This window comes from Elaeis guineensis, chromosome 12 (genome assembly GCF_000442705.2).
Source record: "Elaeis guineensis isolate ETL-2024a chromosome 12, EG11, whole genome shotgun sequence".
NCBI classification, from domain to species: domain Eukaryota; kingdom Viridiplantae; phylum Streptophyta; class Magnoliopsida; order Arecales; family Arecaceae; genus Elaeis; species Elaeis guineensis.
The window spans coordinates 10,129,557-10,147,481 of record NC_026004.2 but is presented as its reverse complement, the minus strand read 5'-3'; the positions used below and the strand labels follow the sequence as shown (position 1 = coordinate 10,147,481).

General features: G+C 43.0%; 3 protein-coding genes across 5 annotated transcripts in view; 2 read left to right on the top strand and 1 right to left on the bottom strand.

Moving 5' to 3' along the window:
* Nucleotides 1-10,281, top strand: part of LOC105055279 (putative disease resistance protein RGA4) — a 35,950-nt gene extending 25,669 nt beyond the window's left edge. Inside the window, exon 2 of the mRNA XM_073246498.1 lies at nucleotides 9,988-10,281. The gene's annotated coding sequence lies outside the window, so the exon portion shown is untranslated. The remainder of the gene's footprint in view (nucleotides 1-9,987) is intronic.
* Nucleotides 1-17,925, bottom strand: part of LOC105055280 (uncharacterized) — an 81,327-nt gene extending 63,402 nt beyond the window's left edge. The window contains exons 1-4 of one of the 3 annotated variants that reach the window (XR_002165820.3): nucleotides 17,583-17,722; nucleotides 16,901-16,927; nucleotides 15,843-15,922; nucleotides 13,787-13,991 (exon numbers count right to left, since the gene is read on the bottom strand). Coding sequence is in view for 1 of the 3 variants with exons in the window: in XM_019854093.3 (XP_019709652.1) it covers nucleotides 17,583-17,717 (135 nt within the window). In the remaining 2 variants the exon portion in view is untranslated. Of the gene's footprint in view, nucleotides 1-13,786; nucleotides 13,992-15,842; nucleotides 15,923-16,900; nucleotides 16,928-17,582 lie in introns of those variants that run through there. The other 2 variants (XR_002165821.3, XM_019854093.3) reach the window with 2 other exon arrangements.
* Nucleotides 6,615-10,281, top strand: LOC105055277 (putative disease resistance protein RGA4). Its single transcript, XM_010937052.3, has 2 exons — nucleotides 6,615-9,901; nucleotides 10,007-10,281. The coding sequence occupies exon 1, from the start codon at nucleotides 6,715-6,717 to the stop codon at nucleotides 9,862-9,864; it is 3,150 nt and encodes a 1,049-aa protein (XP_010935354.2). The 5' UTR covers nucleotides 6,615-6,714; the 3' UTR covers nucleotides 9,865-9,901; nucleotides 10,007-10,281.

The window sequence follows — 17,925 nt, the reverse complement described above, 5'->3', positions numbered from 1 at the left end:
TTCGGAGTCAATCTCTTCGACTGATGAAAGCTCCGGGATGACCAGTGTATCCACAATGATCGGCACTGGGTCGACGGCCGGTGCTGGATCGACAGTCGGTGCTGGATCGATGGTCGGTGCCAGGTCGACGGTCGGCGCCGGATCATGGGTCGGAGCCTGGTCAGGAGTCAGGGCCGTCTCTCCTTCGGCGATCTGCTCCGGGACGGCCTCTCCCACCGCAGCGGCGTCTCCCGACGATGGGTCGGCCATCTCCTCCGTAGCTTGATCCTCGGCCCCCGGTGGAATGATACCGCTAAGGTCCAGCTCTGGGTACAGGGCTTGGACTGCGTCCCGACCATCTTCGTACCCCACCCGGTACGACGCAAAGCCGGTCTCCAGCAGCTCCTCCCGATACCTGTCGGAGCCACGAAAATCGTCCACCGCCCGACTCAGTGACTCCTTCGCCAACCTCACCTCCGCTTCCACCCGATCGAGAGAGCCCTTCACCGACTCAGCCTCTACCTTCGCTATGTCAGCATCGGCCTAGGCAATCGACAAGTCCTCCTCAGCCTTGGCGAGATTCTCCAGGCTGACCCGGAGCTGCTCGCGTTCGGCCTCGAGCTCGGCGGCGACGCCGTCCCATTCGCGCCGCAGACGGTGCGCAGTCCGACCCTTGAGCTTGGCTTCCTTTCGGGCCGACTTGAGTTCGGACCCAAGGCGAGAGACCTCATCTTACAGCGTCACCTCCCAGTCGGTCGACTGCTTTAGGTGTTCGACCAGCACCACCTTGTCGGCTTCACCGGCCGTCGCCCTGTCCTTTCAGGCTGCTCGGATGTTCCCGAACCTCCGGTACCCAACCTCAAGTTCGGACATGGTATAAATCAGCTGCAAACGTGGACGCTACGACAGGAAAGCGAAATAATGAAAACAGTAAGAAGGAAAGAGACGAAGTGGAACTTACCCCGACCATGGTCGGGTAGAACGAAGATAGCATCTCGGTCACCTGTCGAGACTTCAAGACCTCCACGTCGGCTGGGAGAAGGATTCCCTGGCATAGCCTCCTGGCCAAGTTGTGGTCGGCCAGGGCCGATGCTCCTTCGGGGGCCTGAGCGCCAGGTGACGCGGCGCGACTTCCCGACCTTGGATCGTCGGCGGAGGCCATCGGGGCTTTCCCCCGATCGGCCGCCCCGGCCCGTAGATCGGGTAAGGAGGGGATGCTCGAGCTTGACTGAGCACCGCCCGTTGCAGCTGCAGACACCGTCGGATGATGTTCGGATTCCCAAACGGTGTCCGACACCACTCTCATTGGCGAAGCCGCCGACGTTCCTTCAGCCGCTTCCTCCGTCGGCCGCTCCTTCGGTTGCACCGTCGGAGCCGAAAGTGCAATCACCGGCTCCAACTGATCGGTCGCCGATGCTGCGACGGTCGGCGCCGCTGTTGAGGGTTTCTTCAGCGATCGTGAGGGCCCGGCCCCGGACGTCGGCCTCTTCCTCACCGCATATTGTCTGATTTCAGCGTCGGTTGGCCTCATCCTCGACGGTGTCCCTACGATTCAGATAAGAGGATCAGTATATGCTCGAGAACAAATGCCAAATAAAAAGACAACCGATGGATCGGGCGATACCTAGACGGGGGACCAGGCTTAGGCCAGCATCATAGAGGGCTTGTTCGGTAACAAGCTCCCTCTGCTTCGGGACCGACATGTCCTTGAGTCGGTGGAAGTCCTCCCGATCGTCCGCCTCCACTCGGCTGTTCTCGTTTGCCTCGGTTCGAGGCACGCCCCAGTGAGAAGCGAAGCCCCAGGGAGAAGAAGAGGAAACAAAGAAAAACTAGTTCTTTCACCCGTGGATGGACGATGGAAGGCCAGTGATGAAGGAAAGATCCTTCCGGGGGTTGAAGAGCCACCACCCTCGGGCCTTAGGGTGGGGTCGGAGGACAAAAAATACCCGAAAGAGAGAAATCCAAGGGTTGGTCGGCAGGAGCTGACACAACAGGGCGAAGCTGATTATCAGCCGAACCGAGTTCAGTGCCAGTTGCGTCGGACAGAGTCCGTAATAATCTAGCAGATTTCGATCGAACTCCGAAATCGAAAGCCGAAGAGCAGCCCGGAGGTCCTCGACGTATAATGCCACCTGGCCCGCGGGCGGATTGTTAACCCGACCCCCGGCCCCTAGGGCAGAAAGTTGGAACTGCTCCGGGATATGATACTGATCCCGAAGCCGATCAACATTCGACCCCGAAAGCGAGGAAACCTCAACTTTCGGAGTCGATCGAAGGTCATCGGTCGGGTTTTCCGACCGAGCCTCCTGAGGTGAGGTTCTAGCCATGACACCAGAACCAAGAAGAAGACAAGACCGAAGAAGAAGGAGAAGGAAAAGAAAGGGTTTTAAGGAAAGCAAGAACAAAGCAGAAGGGGGCACGAACCCCGGACGAACCCTTGCGAGAGTGGGGGTGGGGGCAGCTGCCGGCGACGACGGAGAGACCGTTTGGGCAGAGTCTCCGCAGCAAAACCGTCAGAAATGAAGTTTCGAGTACAAGTGGCCCCATATATATAGGGCTGTTCGACGGCCGGGATGTCGCCGCGCCGACCGAGACTTCTCAGATGGATGACACATGGCAGCATCCGGGCCCTCTTTCAATCTGGCGGTTCGGCGCACCCATCCCGGAAGGGCCACGTTGCCTTCATTAATGCGAAGGATGCCAGCCCAACAACCTCTGACGCGTGGCGGAAGGGCCGCGATTCGGAATTAAATCGCTCGCACCGATTTGCGTCCCTGACGGGACTCCTGGCAGCGGCCCGCGCTCTCAAAACCAGCGTCGGATGACGGTTTGCGTTCCCCAAAAGGTGCCGGACACCCGATCGCCTAACACCGGATCGTCCGGCACTCGATCGTCTGACACCCGATCGCCTGACACCGGATTGTCTGACGTCGCATCATCGAACAACGAGACACCTGACATCGATTTGCCCGGACCGTCCGTCGGTGAGATCAGCAAACTCGGGCCAGGACGCAGTAAAGAATCCACTCCTTTCACCCAACGTCCCACCCGCGTGGAGACGCGGGCCAATGCGACATCAGGCTCAGGAGTGGGGGGCAACTGTTGGGATATACCGACCGACTCCATCCGACCGACCGACCAACTCCGCCCGACCGACGGTGGACGACACCGACAGCGACTACCGATTGTGCTCCGACCGGAGCGGATCGGCCTAACGAGCCTACGTCGCCTCCGATCGCCTGAGAGCCGACCCCTGGTCACCGACTTCCTATCGAGTGGGACACCGCCGACTCGCCATCAGTTTGGACGGCTGACGTCCCACCTCTGCAGGCCCTCCTAAATGTCGAATGAGCGGCGTGGGCTGCAGTCCCATCAAGTAAACGCCGTACAAACGCCAGGGGGTATTGTCCTGCCAGAAAGCCTGGGACGCTGTCCTGCTAAGGACGTGAATTAATTCCTAGGACCTGTCAGCTTTGTCAATGATGTGACAACCTCTGACGATTTGACAACTCTCCAGTTATCTACATCACCGACGGCGAGGCCATACCACCTCCTACTATAAATCGGGGAAAGCAACAGTGCTAGAGGTCCCTTCCGAAAAACCCTCAAGCTCTCCCTCTCTCTCTCCCCCTCTCTCTCTTTCGTAGAGCTCCTTATCTCCTTTTCACTGTTGTCCAGTCTCCTCTCTGACTTGACCGTCGGAGGGTCTCCGTCGGAGCCGCCTCTGGTCAGCGTGGACTTTCTTTTGCAGGCGCTCGTTTCCGGCGACCAGGCGACGAGGGGATTAGCCGCAACAGCTGTTATATACCACGTAACTAGCCAATGCTACTCTTTTCGTGGTAATCTGAATTATTTAGCAATAAGAGGATTGTTAGGTTCCTAATCTGAATTAGATGCCCGAAATGATTTCATCTTATTCCAACCTAGACCTAGATATTTCCGATTACATGTCGATCATGCTTGACCTCAACATGGCTTGAACGGCAAATTGGATTTTTTTTTTTTTTTTTTTTTTGATCTGCCGAACCCAACCTAATCTGGTAAGCTAATGGATTAGATATAGGTCCAAATCATGCCACACGATGTAACTTGATCAGGCCTCAATCAAACATGCCCAATCCCGACCCAACACATTTGGGGCCTCGATATTGACTCCATTTGGTCCTGTTGGGAATTTGATCGGTGGTAAGAGGTGAAAGGACTAGCATAGAGTTCTTGCAATATCCAAGGACGAGAATTCTACATCTGATTGCATGAACATTTCAGTATTTTCAACTATCCACAAGAAGAAGCTTCATTTTCACATTTGAGAATCCTTGTCCATGCATCGAATTCTCTAGAGAACGATATGTCATCCAAAACAATGAATAAAGTGGTCCGCTAAAAATTCTCAGGGACAAGCACTTCGTCTTTATTCCAGCTTTCAAATCAATCCTAGACCAATATGGCACTTTGTCTTTATTCCAGCCTTCAAATCGATCCTATGCCAGTATTGCCCTCTATCTTTATTCCAGCTTTCAAATCGATCCTATGCCAGTATTGCACTCTGTCTTTATTCCAGCCTTCAAATCGATCCTATGCCAGTATTGCACTCTGTCTTTATTCCAGCCTTCAAATCGATCCTATGCCAGTATTGCACTCTGTCTTTATTCCAGCCTTCAAATCGATCCGATATCACTATGGCACTGTCTTTATTCCAGCCTTCAAATCGATCCGATATCAATATGGCCCTCTGTCATTATTCCAGCCATTGATCCTATGCCAATATCGCATTATGCCTTTATTCCAGCCTTCAAATCGGAGGGACTGCGAGCACACCCTTCTGCCACCTACCGATCTGCTGATTGCAATCCATACATTGCCAGCTAGCAAATGCAAGGGGCCAACTTGGAATCTTTGGCACCCTTGGCTAGCAAGCGGCACTCGTTGAAATAGTCACGTCCAAAATGTATACAAACTTACATTTCTGCAATCTCGGTAGGTAGTCTGTCATGCCCCGAACACAACACTCAGGTCGGATACGTGATGGCCGCACACTCCTTAGAGCAAGTCCTAAAGAATATGCAAGGTCAAAATAAAATCCTTCCTTATTTGCAACTAATGTATTCCATCATAACTTTTGATTTAAAGGATTAATATTTCTAATCAATTTAATCCACCATACTTTTGCTGCGCACTCTGATTTTAATTTATTTTGACCTTGCATATTTTTTAGGGCTTGCTCTAAGGAGTGTGCGGCCATCACGTATCCGACCCGGATGTTGGGTTCGGGACGTGATATAGTCGTAGTGGAAATAAATTAAAATCTGGATATATCCCAGACGAGATGATAAGTTGAGAAAAAGAAAGATAAAAAAGAAGTTACAATAAGATTTTTGCCGAGCATTGCAAAAACTTTAACTGAATGTGCTATCCTGCTCCACCAAAATGATCATTTCATTATTGACCGTCATAACTACTCTAAATATTATTATTTATCTCAAAAGGTTATTTTTAAAATATTTTAAATAATAAAATAATTAAAAGAAACTTATACTAAGATTTTGACAAGCATGGCAAAAATTTTAAATTAACATGTTCTCCTACTCCATCAAAATCATTCCATTATTGGCCATTTTAACTATTCTAAATATTGTTATTTATCTATAAAGGTAATTTTGAAAGTATTTTAAATATTCAAATAATTATAAGTACTAGCTATTATAATGGCGCTATAAGTAACGACACAAAAAGGGGTGATGAAGAAAATTTCACAACATTATCTTTTTTTTTACTTTTTGTTAGATAAAATAATATTATTTTTTGAATCCATAATCACTTTTGTTTGGATTTTGAAAGAAAAATTTTGAATTTTAGAAAATAAATTCTTATTTAGAAAAGGTACACATGAAAAAAATAGTCATTATTTATATTCTAACATTTTATTGTAATCAAATAATAGGAAATAGCAAAGAGTAGCAATCATTACAATATCTCATGTTATTTACCTCAATAACATAATGAGAGGTATAATGGTTATAATAATAGCTATCTCACCATTATTTACGGCCATGAACATTATAGAATTGAAATATTAAAACGTCCACCATTACTCGCAAACAAATACATCTTGTGCATATTAGAATATGACTTGTATAAAAAAAAAAATGAGTGTATATATTTCTGTTTGGCCCTTTATTATCTAACCACCCATGCCAAATAACCTTTTTGGCATTTTTTTATATCGTCTAGGTAGACCATGAAACTTGTACAATCCAAGTCTGAATTATTATGTGGTCTCAAAGGTGCGGATGGTGCTATCTTTTACCATTTGATGCCGCTTGAATGTGATCGAGGACTGGTTCAATCCAAGCATTGCTGGTATGTACAAACGTGTAACCAGCCAAGGGCTACTCATAATGGCCTAGCAGCGTGCAAGAAACAACCAAAACATGTAAACGCATGCGTCTCGGCGAGATTAATCAAAATCTCATTCGCCGCGGGCTGGGTTTGGACTCGGAAGAACTTTCGGCCTCATTTTAACTTCTCGGTACACGTTCACAGGTCTTTTTAATGCGTCCATCTCTTATGCCTTTTTTTTTTTTTTTTTTTTTTTGTTGTTGTTGTTGTTGGTTGTTGGTGTGCGGGGGAGGGGGGTTCGCGTTTGCCTCTATATTAACACCTCAGGGCGTGGAATTTGAGTCCAAGTTGTTCCCCTTGGCAGCCTGAGATCCTCCATCTTCTGCTGCTTAAAAGATGGCTATGATCTTAGATGCCTTTGTGGAAAGATACGTTTACAAGCTTTTAGAATTTGTGGAGGGAGAGATGTCGATGATACTAGGTGTGGAGGACGAGCTCAAGAAGCTTCAGAAAAGAATGGAGAGGATAAGCGGGTTTCTGGAATCAGCGGAGCGGAAGAGGCATGCAGACCGAAATATCAATATGTGGGTGACAGAGTTGAAGGATGTCATGTACGATGCGGACGATATCATCGACCGTTGTATGATCGAGGGCAGGAGATTGTTGGAAGATCATCCGTCCGAATCACTGGTACGCCGTTCCTCATCTTTGTTTTCTTGTTTTAGCTGCACCAAGTTCCGGCATGAAATTGGCAATGAAATTATAAAACTTAATGATAGGCTAAAAGAGATTGATCAGGATAGATCAAACTTGCCTCCACTAGAAAACACAAAGCAAGATGCTCGAGAGAGCAAAGTAAATCCCCGTCAGACTTTTCCTAGTGTGGTCAAGTCTGATATTGTAGGGATGCAAGTTGAAGAGGCTACTCAGGGTCTCGTGGAGTCACTAATTAAGGAGGATAATAAAAAATACCGAGTTTTGGGAATTGTTGGGATGGGCGGAATAGGCAAAACCACTCTTGCTTCTAGCATTTACAATGATGAAAGGATAAAAAGGAACTTTTCTATACATGTATGGGCATGTGTTTCCAAGGAATTTTCAGAAATAAAATTGCTGAAAGATATAATTAGGGGTGCGGGTGGAGAATATGAGGAGGATGAAACTAAGGCGGAGCTCGTACCCCGTCTTTCCTCTATACTTTCAAAAAGATTCTTCATTATATTAGATGATATATGGAGGACAGAATTATGGGAGGATTTGCTTAGAATAGCTTTTGAAAATGCAACAGCTAATGGCAAGATTGTGATTACCACTCGATATGTAAACGTGGCTAAAAATATGAGAGCAGAGATCCACCATGTTGATAAAATGGATGATGACAGTGGCTGGGAATTGCTCCGTAAGAAAGTCTTTGGAGATGATGAGGAGGAGGAGGGGGAGATCTCTAGCTTAAGAGAAATCGGTGTTAAAATTGTGGAAAAATGTGACGGTCTTCCTCTTGCAATCAAGGCCATTGCTGGGGTTTTAAGGTCGAAGAAGAAAAGCACCATGGGATGGAATATGGTGCTCGAAAGTGATGCTTGGTCTATGAGTCGACTTGAAGAAGAACTCCCAGGAGCTCTATTTTTAAGCTACGAAGATTTACCCTCTGACCTCAAACAGTGTTTTCTTTATTGCTCGTTGTTTCCTGAGGATTATCCAATGAATCGCGATGAGCTTATTCGTTATTGGGTGGCTGAAGGATTTGTAAGAAGAACACAGGGAGATACGATTATGGAAGATTTAGCAGAGGATTTCTGTAGGGAGTTAATCGGGAGGAACCTTTTACAGCCATGTGATGAGTTTGGTGAATTGAGTCGCCTAGCTGGCAATTACTGCAAGATGCATGATCTGCTACGTTCCCTTGCTCATTTTTTGATACATGATGAGAGCATTTTTCTTGGTGATCACGAGCAATCACCTCACACAAATCCTTTGAGTAAGCTACGACGTTTGTCAATGGTTAACACAAGGGAGAGCCTAGAAGTTCCTGATGTAATAAAACAGCAAAAATGCCTAAGAACTCTTCTTGTTTGGAGTAGTTATGAGACAAAGATGGTCGAGAATGAACTTTTTAAAAAATTGAGGTTTCTACGGGTCATGGACCTAAGCAAAACAAGACTTGAGATCCTTCCCGACTCCGTAGGAGATCTTTTGCACCTGAGATATTTAAATGTTTCTACGACGGGGATCAAGGAGTTGCCAGAGTCCATCGGATGCCTCGTAAACCTACAGATATTGAACTTGGCACGTTGTGAATTCTTGCATACTCTCCCCAAGACCATCACAAAATTGTACAATCTAAGATGCCTTTGTGTTGAAGGAATTCCATTAACTCATGTGCCAAAGGGAATAGGCAAATTAAAACATCTGAACCATCTTCATGTATTTGTGATCCGGCATGATGATAGAAGAGATGATGAGGGGTGTGATTTGAAGGAGCTGCAATGTCTCTCCCAGCTGAGATTCCTGGAGATAAACAGATTGGAGAGGACACAACCAGCGGGAGCTCCGGTATTCGCAAACGGCCGCTTTCTGAAGACACTGATTTTGAATTGCAATCAACAGGAAGATGACGCAGAAGCAACCGCAATCCAGAAAATTGACACCATTTACAATGACCTGTCTCCTCAATCCACCCACCTACACAGACTTGAGATCAATTACTTCTTTGGTAGTAGATTTCCCAGCTGGATGATGTCAACTTCCTTGCATGTCTCTTTTCCTAACCTGACGGAAATAAGACTCTCTGTTTGTAAATCATGTCCGCAACTTCCTCCACTGGGCCTGTTGCCCCAGCTGAAATCTCTTTATATTAAGAGAGCATATGCAATCAAAACCATCGGACCTGAATTTCTTGGCCCCCGTGCATCATCAGCAACGACTTCATTTCCCAAGCTCGAAGAGCTGGAATTTACAAGGATGTCCAACTGGGAAGAATGGTCGTTTGGTATGGTGGAGGGGGTTGGTGAAGAAAGAAGAGGAGCCCCCAGGTTACTGCCTTGTCTATCAACGTTGGTTCTTTTTGGTTGTCCCAAGCTAAGAGCTCTTCCAGAAGGCCTACGGCATGCCACCAATTTACAGGAATTGAATATCTATGGAGCCGACAACCTAAAAGAAATCAGCAACCTTCCCTCATTGAAATATCTGATAATAAGCAATTGTCCGAGGTTGGAGCACGTGGAGAACCTTGATAAGTTGCAAAACCTATTTGTAAGATTAGAGACATCCACCACCGATGCTGATGGACAGACAGAGCGCCTCCTACAGTGGTTATTGGAGCTACTCGGGCAGCATTCTCTTCAAGAATTTAAACTAGGATGCAGCTTACCAGTCCTTAAGACCTTCCTCAAGGACGGCCCCAACTGGCCCATCATTCAGCCGATCCCCATGGTCTGGATCCTTGAGTGTGGGCATCCAGATCGTAGCTCATCATATATTCGGTATACGAAGGATCCACCCAATTTCGAAGCCAACGTCGTGGAATCAGAAGAAGCAGTGGACTGATAAAGCAAGGGTCCACAAGCATCCTCTTTTCACCGAGGTGATTTCTCCTTCCATTACATTTTTTTTTCCATTTTTAATTTCTCTAGCAGCTTTAAATTGGTTGTTATATCGCTAATCTTATAGTAATCTTCTCTTTACCCAGATGCCAATGCTCATGTTTCTTTCTCGAGGACAGAGGATCACTGGGTGCTCAGGATTTTCCCTATATTTCGCTTGATGCTTTTTCCCCCTCCTTTCATGGTTTCGTTGTTTGATTTAAACATTTCTGTTGGATTTTATTTTGCCCTCTGTAATTTTTATTTTCTGGAGTTCCGAAACATTTGTAATTTCCTTTTCCTGTTGTTTTGATGACATTATCATTTGCTGGTGTGTAACTTCTAGAAATTTGTATGCAATAAATCAGCAGTCTTTCTCCCACCCTCTGTCTCTGATGTTTCTTTCTCCTTAATCTTGGAGACCAACTTGAATTCCTGAATTTTGATATGAGTATTCCAGCACAGACAACTTATGATTCTTTTGTGATGGAAGATTTGGTCAGATTTGATATTTGAAAGAGCCTGTCAGTGTTGCAACAGGTGGAGATTCAAGTAATCAAATTATCTCATCGATGGTATTAGAACCAATACCAAATTTCATGCATCAGATTTTTCGGTAGGCCATCAACCGTGGTTTGCTACACGTAATAGGTCAAAAAAACCATAGAGAACTGATGCCATGGCACAATGCTGTAGCTGGTGCATGGGAATGCGTTAGAAGCAAATACATGAGGAAGGATGGACACACAAATTAACTTTTGGGTTCATCCCTGTCCTTTGATTGTCTGTGAATGGATAAACAACCGAAAGCCTGAAGTCGATTTGCAAACAAGCTGACGTTATGCACAGTTTTCGTGACCTTAATTATTTAGAAATCATAAAGAAAATCCCAACTCAGAAATGGACTTCTGTTTTGTCCTGTTTTCAGAATTCCCGTCTTACAATTACTAGTTCTGCGCCAGCATGCTGTACCATTGGTTGAACTCCTTGGAAAAAAAGAATTAGTATGAGAACCGAACATATATACCCGACACGAAACATTGATTCATGAAATCGAAAGATTTGCAGTTGCTTCTTCAGAGGGTTGTAGTGCGCTATGCACTGAAAATTTATTAAAACCAGAAAAAGATACAAAGCAACACTAAGAGGAGACGGACAAAGGAGAGGTGGACAAAAAGCAGTTAGGCTGAATAAGATATGCAGCACCAGAAGTAAGACAAAATTAACAAATACAACTTAATTCCAATTTTTTGTTAGAGTTTTCTTTACCCTCCCAGCATCTTATCTTGGTTGCAAAACTCCAGCTGGGCAGGAGAAAATCTAAGAGTGCCCACCGCTGTCTCGGTTTGAGCACTGAAAATTCCATCATTCCTTTCTAACCAGATGGCCCAAGTGATAGCTACGGTGATGAGAATCCATCCATTTACATCCTTTTTGGGAATGGTTTGCTGCATCCAGGTTCCGCAGAGGTCCGATAGAGAGGAAGTGAAACCACATTGGCTGTTTCAAACATTCTTCCATATAGATGACACCTGAGATGATGATTCCAGTCATGTTTGAAGAGATTGTCCTCAGTCCGTAGCCTGTTTCTCAGGAGGAGCCAAAAGAATAGCTTTATCTGAACCGGCATTCCGCTCTGCAGTTGCTATTTAGGTCTCTAAAATTTAATAATAGATACTGAAGATCGTAAATTTTAATGGTACTTGACTGAGAAGTTCATGCAAAATCTCCAGCCATGCTAAATTAGACTATGAGGTGTTCTGGTGTCACCTAGGAAGAAGCAACTGCTTATTTTCCTCGACTGATCTCACTTCATTTGGAGATTAAGGGGCTCCTAATGTGCAATGGTGTTTTCCACACATATTCCATGATTATGGAAACACAGCAATTGGCTACCAGCAAACATCATTCATTAAAGCTGCCAAAGATAGAGTAGTCAAACGTTCATTTAAAGGAACATATTAAAATTGCTTTCAGAGCTGCCCCATAGAGGTCTTGTGACTACCACCGCCAAATTTCTTTTGATATTCGATGCACAACAATTTCATTTATTATTGCCGCATTCCTAGTGAGATCTAGAACCATCTGTTAAAGAGTCCTTGTTTCTGGTAGATCTTACTAGATGAATTGGATGTCTTACCTGGAATTGCAAGATACCATAAGAAACCTTCAGGTCCTTGCTAACGTTTTTGATTACGTAATATTTTCCATAGGTGGTAATTCATTTTCTTTCAGGGATTTGAGAATAAACAGATGCTGCGAAGCAGAACGTTGGCATGCTGGATGCACAAAATAAAATCTGAAGAATGAGCATTTGGTAGGTAGTTTAATCCTATAATTGAATGAATTGATTGGACAGAGACATAAAAGATGAATTAGGCGAGAAAAGCTGACTATAAACAAGAGTTGAGAAGGTGGAGGGGTCTTTTAAGCGGTCTTCCTGTATAGAAGAGAGAGATCGCTACACCTGATGGGCAAGCAGCTTCACTTTGAATCTTTGATACGCAGGAATCCTAAGACAATGCACTGACTTCTCAAAAATAACACGCCATTAAATTACAACAAAAGAAAAAGTGAACAGCTTAAAATTTGCTATTATGCCTTAATATGTTAAAACTCAAAGCCATATATCATGTTAACATCCACATGCATCCCATGATAGAACTTTGTCTATCTGAATGCCTTCAACGCTCCTTTGACAACAGATATCCCCATGACTGATGCTTTCTGGAACAGATATCAAAATACAGCAATTAATTTTTAGATCTTTGCTTCTGCTCGCTCCTTCTCTTCAGGTCTATCCAGATCTCCAATATTATCACGACACTCCTGCAATATGAGGTAGTTGCTGCTGACAACCATATAAATGCAAAGCACAGTTATTTATGACAAGCTGATAGATTAGAAATTTGACAAGTTCTTCTGGAGAAGAGGAAAGATAATTTATATTTTTTTTGATACAAAAGATTGACATTTTGAAGCAGCTCCTGGATCTCATCAAGCACATTGTTCCATATAAAAGTGATACTATATATAGTCATAAAGTCAAGCTGTAGCTTTTGCCTCCATAAAATTCGGTTTACAGGAAGCAGCTCGTACTTTAATACCATTTCAAATTTATTTAGCCAAAACACTTAAAATTTTGTCTTCCTGCTTCAACCAAATTTAATGGCTGTACAAGAGTAGCTCGTGCAAAATAGAGACATCAGAATGGAATCTTGAGTGACAGGATCACAATCATCCATAAAAATACTCCTCACATTTTGATCACATGACCCACTTGTGCCACATGCTATTCACACCCCATATGCAAATATGGGAGCCTATCTCCACCCCAAGTGTGGGATTACATATTGGTTACTCCCACTCTTATCTAACCAGTAAACTGCCATCCAATGCTCGTGCAGGCCAGCACACATAAGAATAAGGGGTGGAAGGGAATAAAAGTTTATACATCCTCTGAGAAGAATAGATTCTCAAGCTCCAGTCTATGAAAATGGTGGGGGCTAGTGATTCCCCTCCTTGAGTCATCAACCATCTATTGAAAAAGAATCAAAGCAAAGACATTTCACCACCACATCCTTCACCAATGATTCACATCTCTACAGTATTGACATCTCTCGCAAGCACCACATCGTTTTGCTGAGAATAATACCTGGGACACATATGGGACACCAATCCTCTCTCCTCTTGAACTAGAATATTCAATTGGGTACTGGTTAGGATGGACCAGGATGGTTGGATCCTGACATTTGAGATGGCTTGGCATACACCGAATGCAATTTTTTTAAATTTTTTTTTTCTTTTCATTCTGATTGTTAATGACCATGTTGGTCCATCAGATCCATCTGGATCCATCCCAATAACATACCAAACCAACACCAAACTGGAATTGGAGTTTGTACTAACATTTATATCCTTGCTCAATAATAACAAAAGAAACACATTTAACACTACAGTGAGTTGCAACTTATTCCATAAAGTTCTCACATGCACCACTTGTGCCACATGCTATTCACACCCCATCTGCAAATATGGTAGCTTATCTCCACCCCAAGTGTGGGATTACATACTAGTTACTCCCACTCTTATCTGAAAAGAAAAAATTGAATTAAAGAAGGGCATATTAATTTGAGCTGAAAATAATAAATTTCAATTTAATTATTTAGAGGACCAGAATATCCCCTTCAATCTTTATCTGAAATTTCTTAAGAATCACAAATAAAAATTACCAGTTGTGGTTAGTCAAGATGTGAAACTGAATATCTCTTCCACCCAGTTAAATATATTGTTCACAGAAAAAAAAAAGAAAAAAAAAAAAAAATAGAAGAACACAGTAGCCCAAAAAAAAAAATGAAGAAGAAACTTCTCAGACAACACCTTCGATGATTTGATGACAGTGAAATCAGAGGTAATGTTAACTCAATGAATCGTCACATTGAGCTCATTAACACGATGATAACCTAGAAAAGTCACATACTTCTGACATCCAAAAACTAATAAAGAAGCTAGATATCTTGACAGCTTTTCCTACCTTGTATATGTAAACAAAGAAGGTTATAAGTTAGTAGATACATAGGTTAGCTTCCTAGATGAACATGCACAGAAAGGCACTGATAAAAGATAAAGCATTAAATTGCATTAACTCCAGTGCTATGAGGTTCACTGTTAGGCTTTACAATGTTCTAAAATCCAGTGCACAAGGCTGCATATGTGGCTGCACACCATTGCCTACATACAATCACATCACATATGGACCAAAAAGGCAGGCAATTTAGTACTATGCAGCCACGTGGGTGGCTTAAGTAGTATTATGTGGCTGCATAAGGAGCCAAATATGTGGCCTATTCTTAAATGGCCTGTGCGAATAAAGCACTTTCAAACTAATGTTCGGCCAACTGCGGGTTTCAATTATGTCAAACTATCACCAGGTCTTAAGTATTAAACAATAAGCACTAAGTGTTAGTTGTTAATGTTATTAATATTGATATTAATTATCCAAAAAATATCACTATCATTATTGTTAATTTCATTGTATTTAATATAAGTTCTTTCTTTTTATATAGCGAAAAAACAAACCCCTATGTGCTCGCATATGCATCCTGACTGCTGAAATATGCCTGCTGCTTTTTAAACACTGAAGCTTTAAGAGAAGAAATGGTACAACTGATAGAGGCTCAATTTCAAAATGAGACAGGTCAGTTGAGACTGGCCCTAAATGATGATTTGGGCCACTAAAAGAAAGAAAAAATCAAAGATAATTGTGGAATAAAAGCAATACAATGAGTTTTTTCATGCTACTCTCCACTTAAATCATATGCAGACAAATGTATGTAGAAGGCATATCATATAACTAATGATAGCAGTGTCAGAACTAAATGTTGGTTGGTGTGAAAAATTTCTGGTAGCAAAATTCAATTCATGTGGGTAATTGGTTAGGTCATTGGTTCTCTGTGCTGCTGCATTGTGTGTTTGGTACTTGCAATCCTACATTTTCTTTCCAGTCTTCCTCTTCTCAGTGGCTTGTTTTGCAAGTTCAGGTTTATGTTGCCCTCAGGATTAAGATCCTATTCTCTAAAACTCCTTTTAAAACATAATTGCGATTATTGATATGAATTTGAACTTCAAGGTTATCTACAGTATGATCAGCAGAAATAAGTCTAATGCCTTGAATACCAAATAGATGTGCAAATAAAGTAGAGACATTATTAATAAAATTGGGTAACTGAATCTAGGCAGTGTCATTTTCATTAGGTTAGACGAGAACAACATGGTGTAGATAGCGATACAAATCATGTTAGTAGTATGTTGGACTCAATGAAGTTAAGGCAACCCAAATTATTTATGTCTACATACTCATCAGTGTACAATCCGGTATGATAAGATAAGAAGGCTACATGTTGATTGAAAATGAAATAACAGTCTCACTATTCAGAGTGATACCTGTAATCAATGACTTTGCCCTCACGTTGACCTCTAGAATCCAAACAGTGATGCATATCCAAATGATTTCTTGATTTCTCCTGGAGCAAGCATAAACCACAGAGTTATTGACTGAAACTGTATTATCAATCAGTCAGTACGATGAAACCATCAATAACATGCACAAAATAGCGAAACGATAATATGAAGAAAATAGGATGAAATGTTATGATTTACAGATAGTTGGAAAGGGTCAGAATGGTAATGGGAACTTGTATAGGAAAAAAAGGAAACACCATATTTGTTATGTATATCAAGCATCAAGCATAACCATCAAGACAACCCATTCATTTGGGTCCAAGTTGCTTGTGTGTTATCTAAAGAGATAATTTATAGAGGTAATCAAAAGCAATCGATGGATAGTAATGCTTGCCTTCATGCACACAGGGATGGTGAGAACATGTGAGACTTGCATGTAATATTGGGTTGGATGCATCATTCAAGGAGAGAGTTCAAGTGAGACTGAACAGAGAAGCATTGCTAATGATATTTCTACATGTTATAATGCGATTTTCAATTATTTCACATTTATATATCATGGTCTGTCTAGACAAGCGAAAATATAATTCTTTAGGACTCACCAATGCACTGCAGCAGATGAACAAAATAAAAAGTTGCCAGCAGGATATTTTTCTTTTTACTTTTAATTATTAGAATAATTTGACAGTCATAAGCAACTAACTGATATTTTTCTCTGTGAAAATGCCACCGTAACCATCTGCATACCATTTCAATGCCCACTTAATTCAGCAAGTCTAAACCAATCCACTGAATATTTGTAAAGCAAATTTTAAGATCATTTAAGTAAAGATAATTAAAAACAGTTGGTCAGCATACAATTTAGTAACAAATAATTAGATATGAACAATGTATAAGCCTGAAGATATGAAATTCAAAAGCTATGTTTTGAGTGATACAGAGCAACATGACAGGCAAGGCAATGTTTGACAATCACATAAGTTCCTGATATAAATTATACAAAATTCATTCAGTTCAAAAAGTGGATATAAGAAACTTACTTTTGAAAGTCAAATTTCTAGCTCACCCTGCAAATAATTTAGCATAATAGTCAGATTCCAACAACATCTATGCAGAAAGGAACTAGGTTTATTTCCTGAATACATCATATACCAACTGATTTGCTAAATACATATGGTTATATGTGGAAACAATACTAGGTTGAAGATCTAGCATGGCCGGATTAGTTGTTAAGGTATCAGCACAACCAGTTAAATTTGATTATTAAAAACATTAACATAAAGATCCAAACTATAATAGCTATTCAAATGGATGTTAGTAGATTGATGTATCCATTAAAGATCCAAGTTTGGCTTCCATTTCTACATCAATATGTCATCTTTCTCAGTTTCTTAGCTTTTATGCAACAAGAACAACAGTAGACTAAACTCTCATGGTCAGAAACCGTTTTTAAATTCGCTTAACAAGAACTCTTCAAGAAACCAACGGACAAGCTTTTAACAGGCAGCTCCATATCTAAACCAAACCTTTCCCGCTTTCCCACCACCCTACATTCAATGGAGTGTTTGTTTTCGTGGCTATGAACAAGAAAACACCAATGCCATCAAAGATTCTACCAGAGACAAAAACAGCTCCCAGGAAACTTAAGACCGATTCATCTACAACAAAGGAAAGCAGAGAGGAAAAACTAGGGTTTTAAGCGGATCAGGGAAAGGGAGTTACCGCGACCGCGTTGCAAGCCCCGCACTTGTCGTCGATGGAGGAAACCGGAGCGATAGCGGCTAGAAATACGGTTGCGAGAGCCCAAATCGCGAGGGTTTGGGGGATTTCTTCCCCTATCTTCTTCCTTCCCTCCATCTCGCCGGCTCCCTCCGCCACAGCTCAAACTCCCGCCGTCGCGTACCATGATGCAACGGGAGCCACGGCTGGGCCTCTCCGCAAGCGTGGAGAGGGAGCACGCTCGACTCCTCCCTGCCTGACGTGGCGGGAGGAGATCGGTGAGGTGCATCTGGTTCGACCATTTATCGGACGCCACGTCATTAACAGGTCAGAATATGACGTGGTG

Excerpts from the sequence above, each read along its gene's own strand:
- LOC105055277 (XM_010937052.3), top strand. The coding sequence starts at position 6,715 with ATGGCTATGATCTTAGATGCCTTTGTGGAAAGATACGTTTACAAGCTT.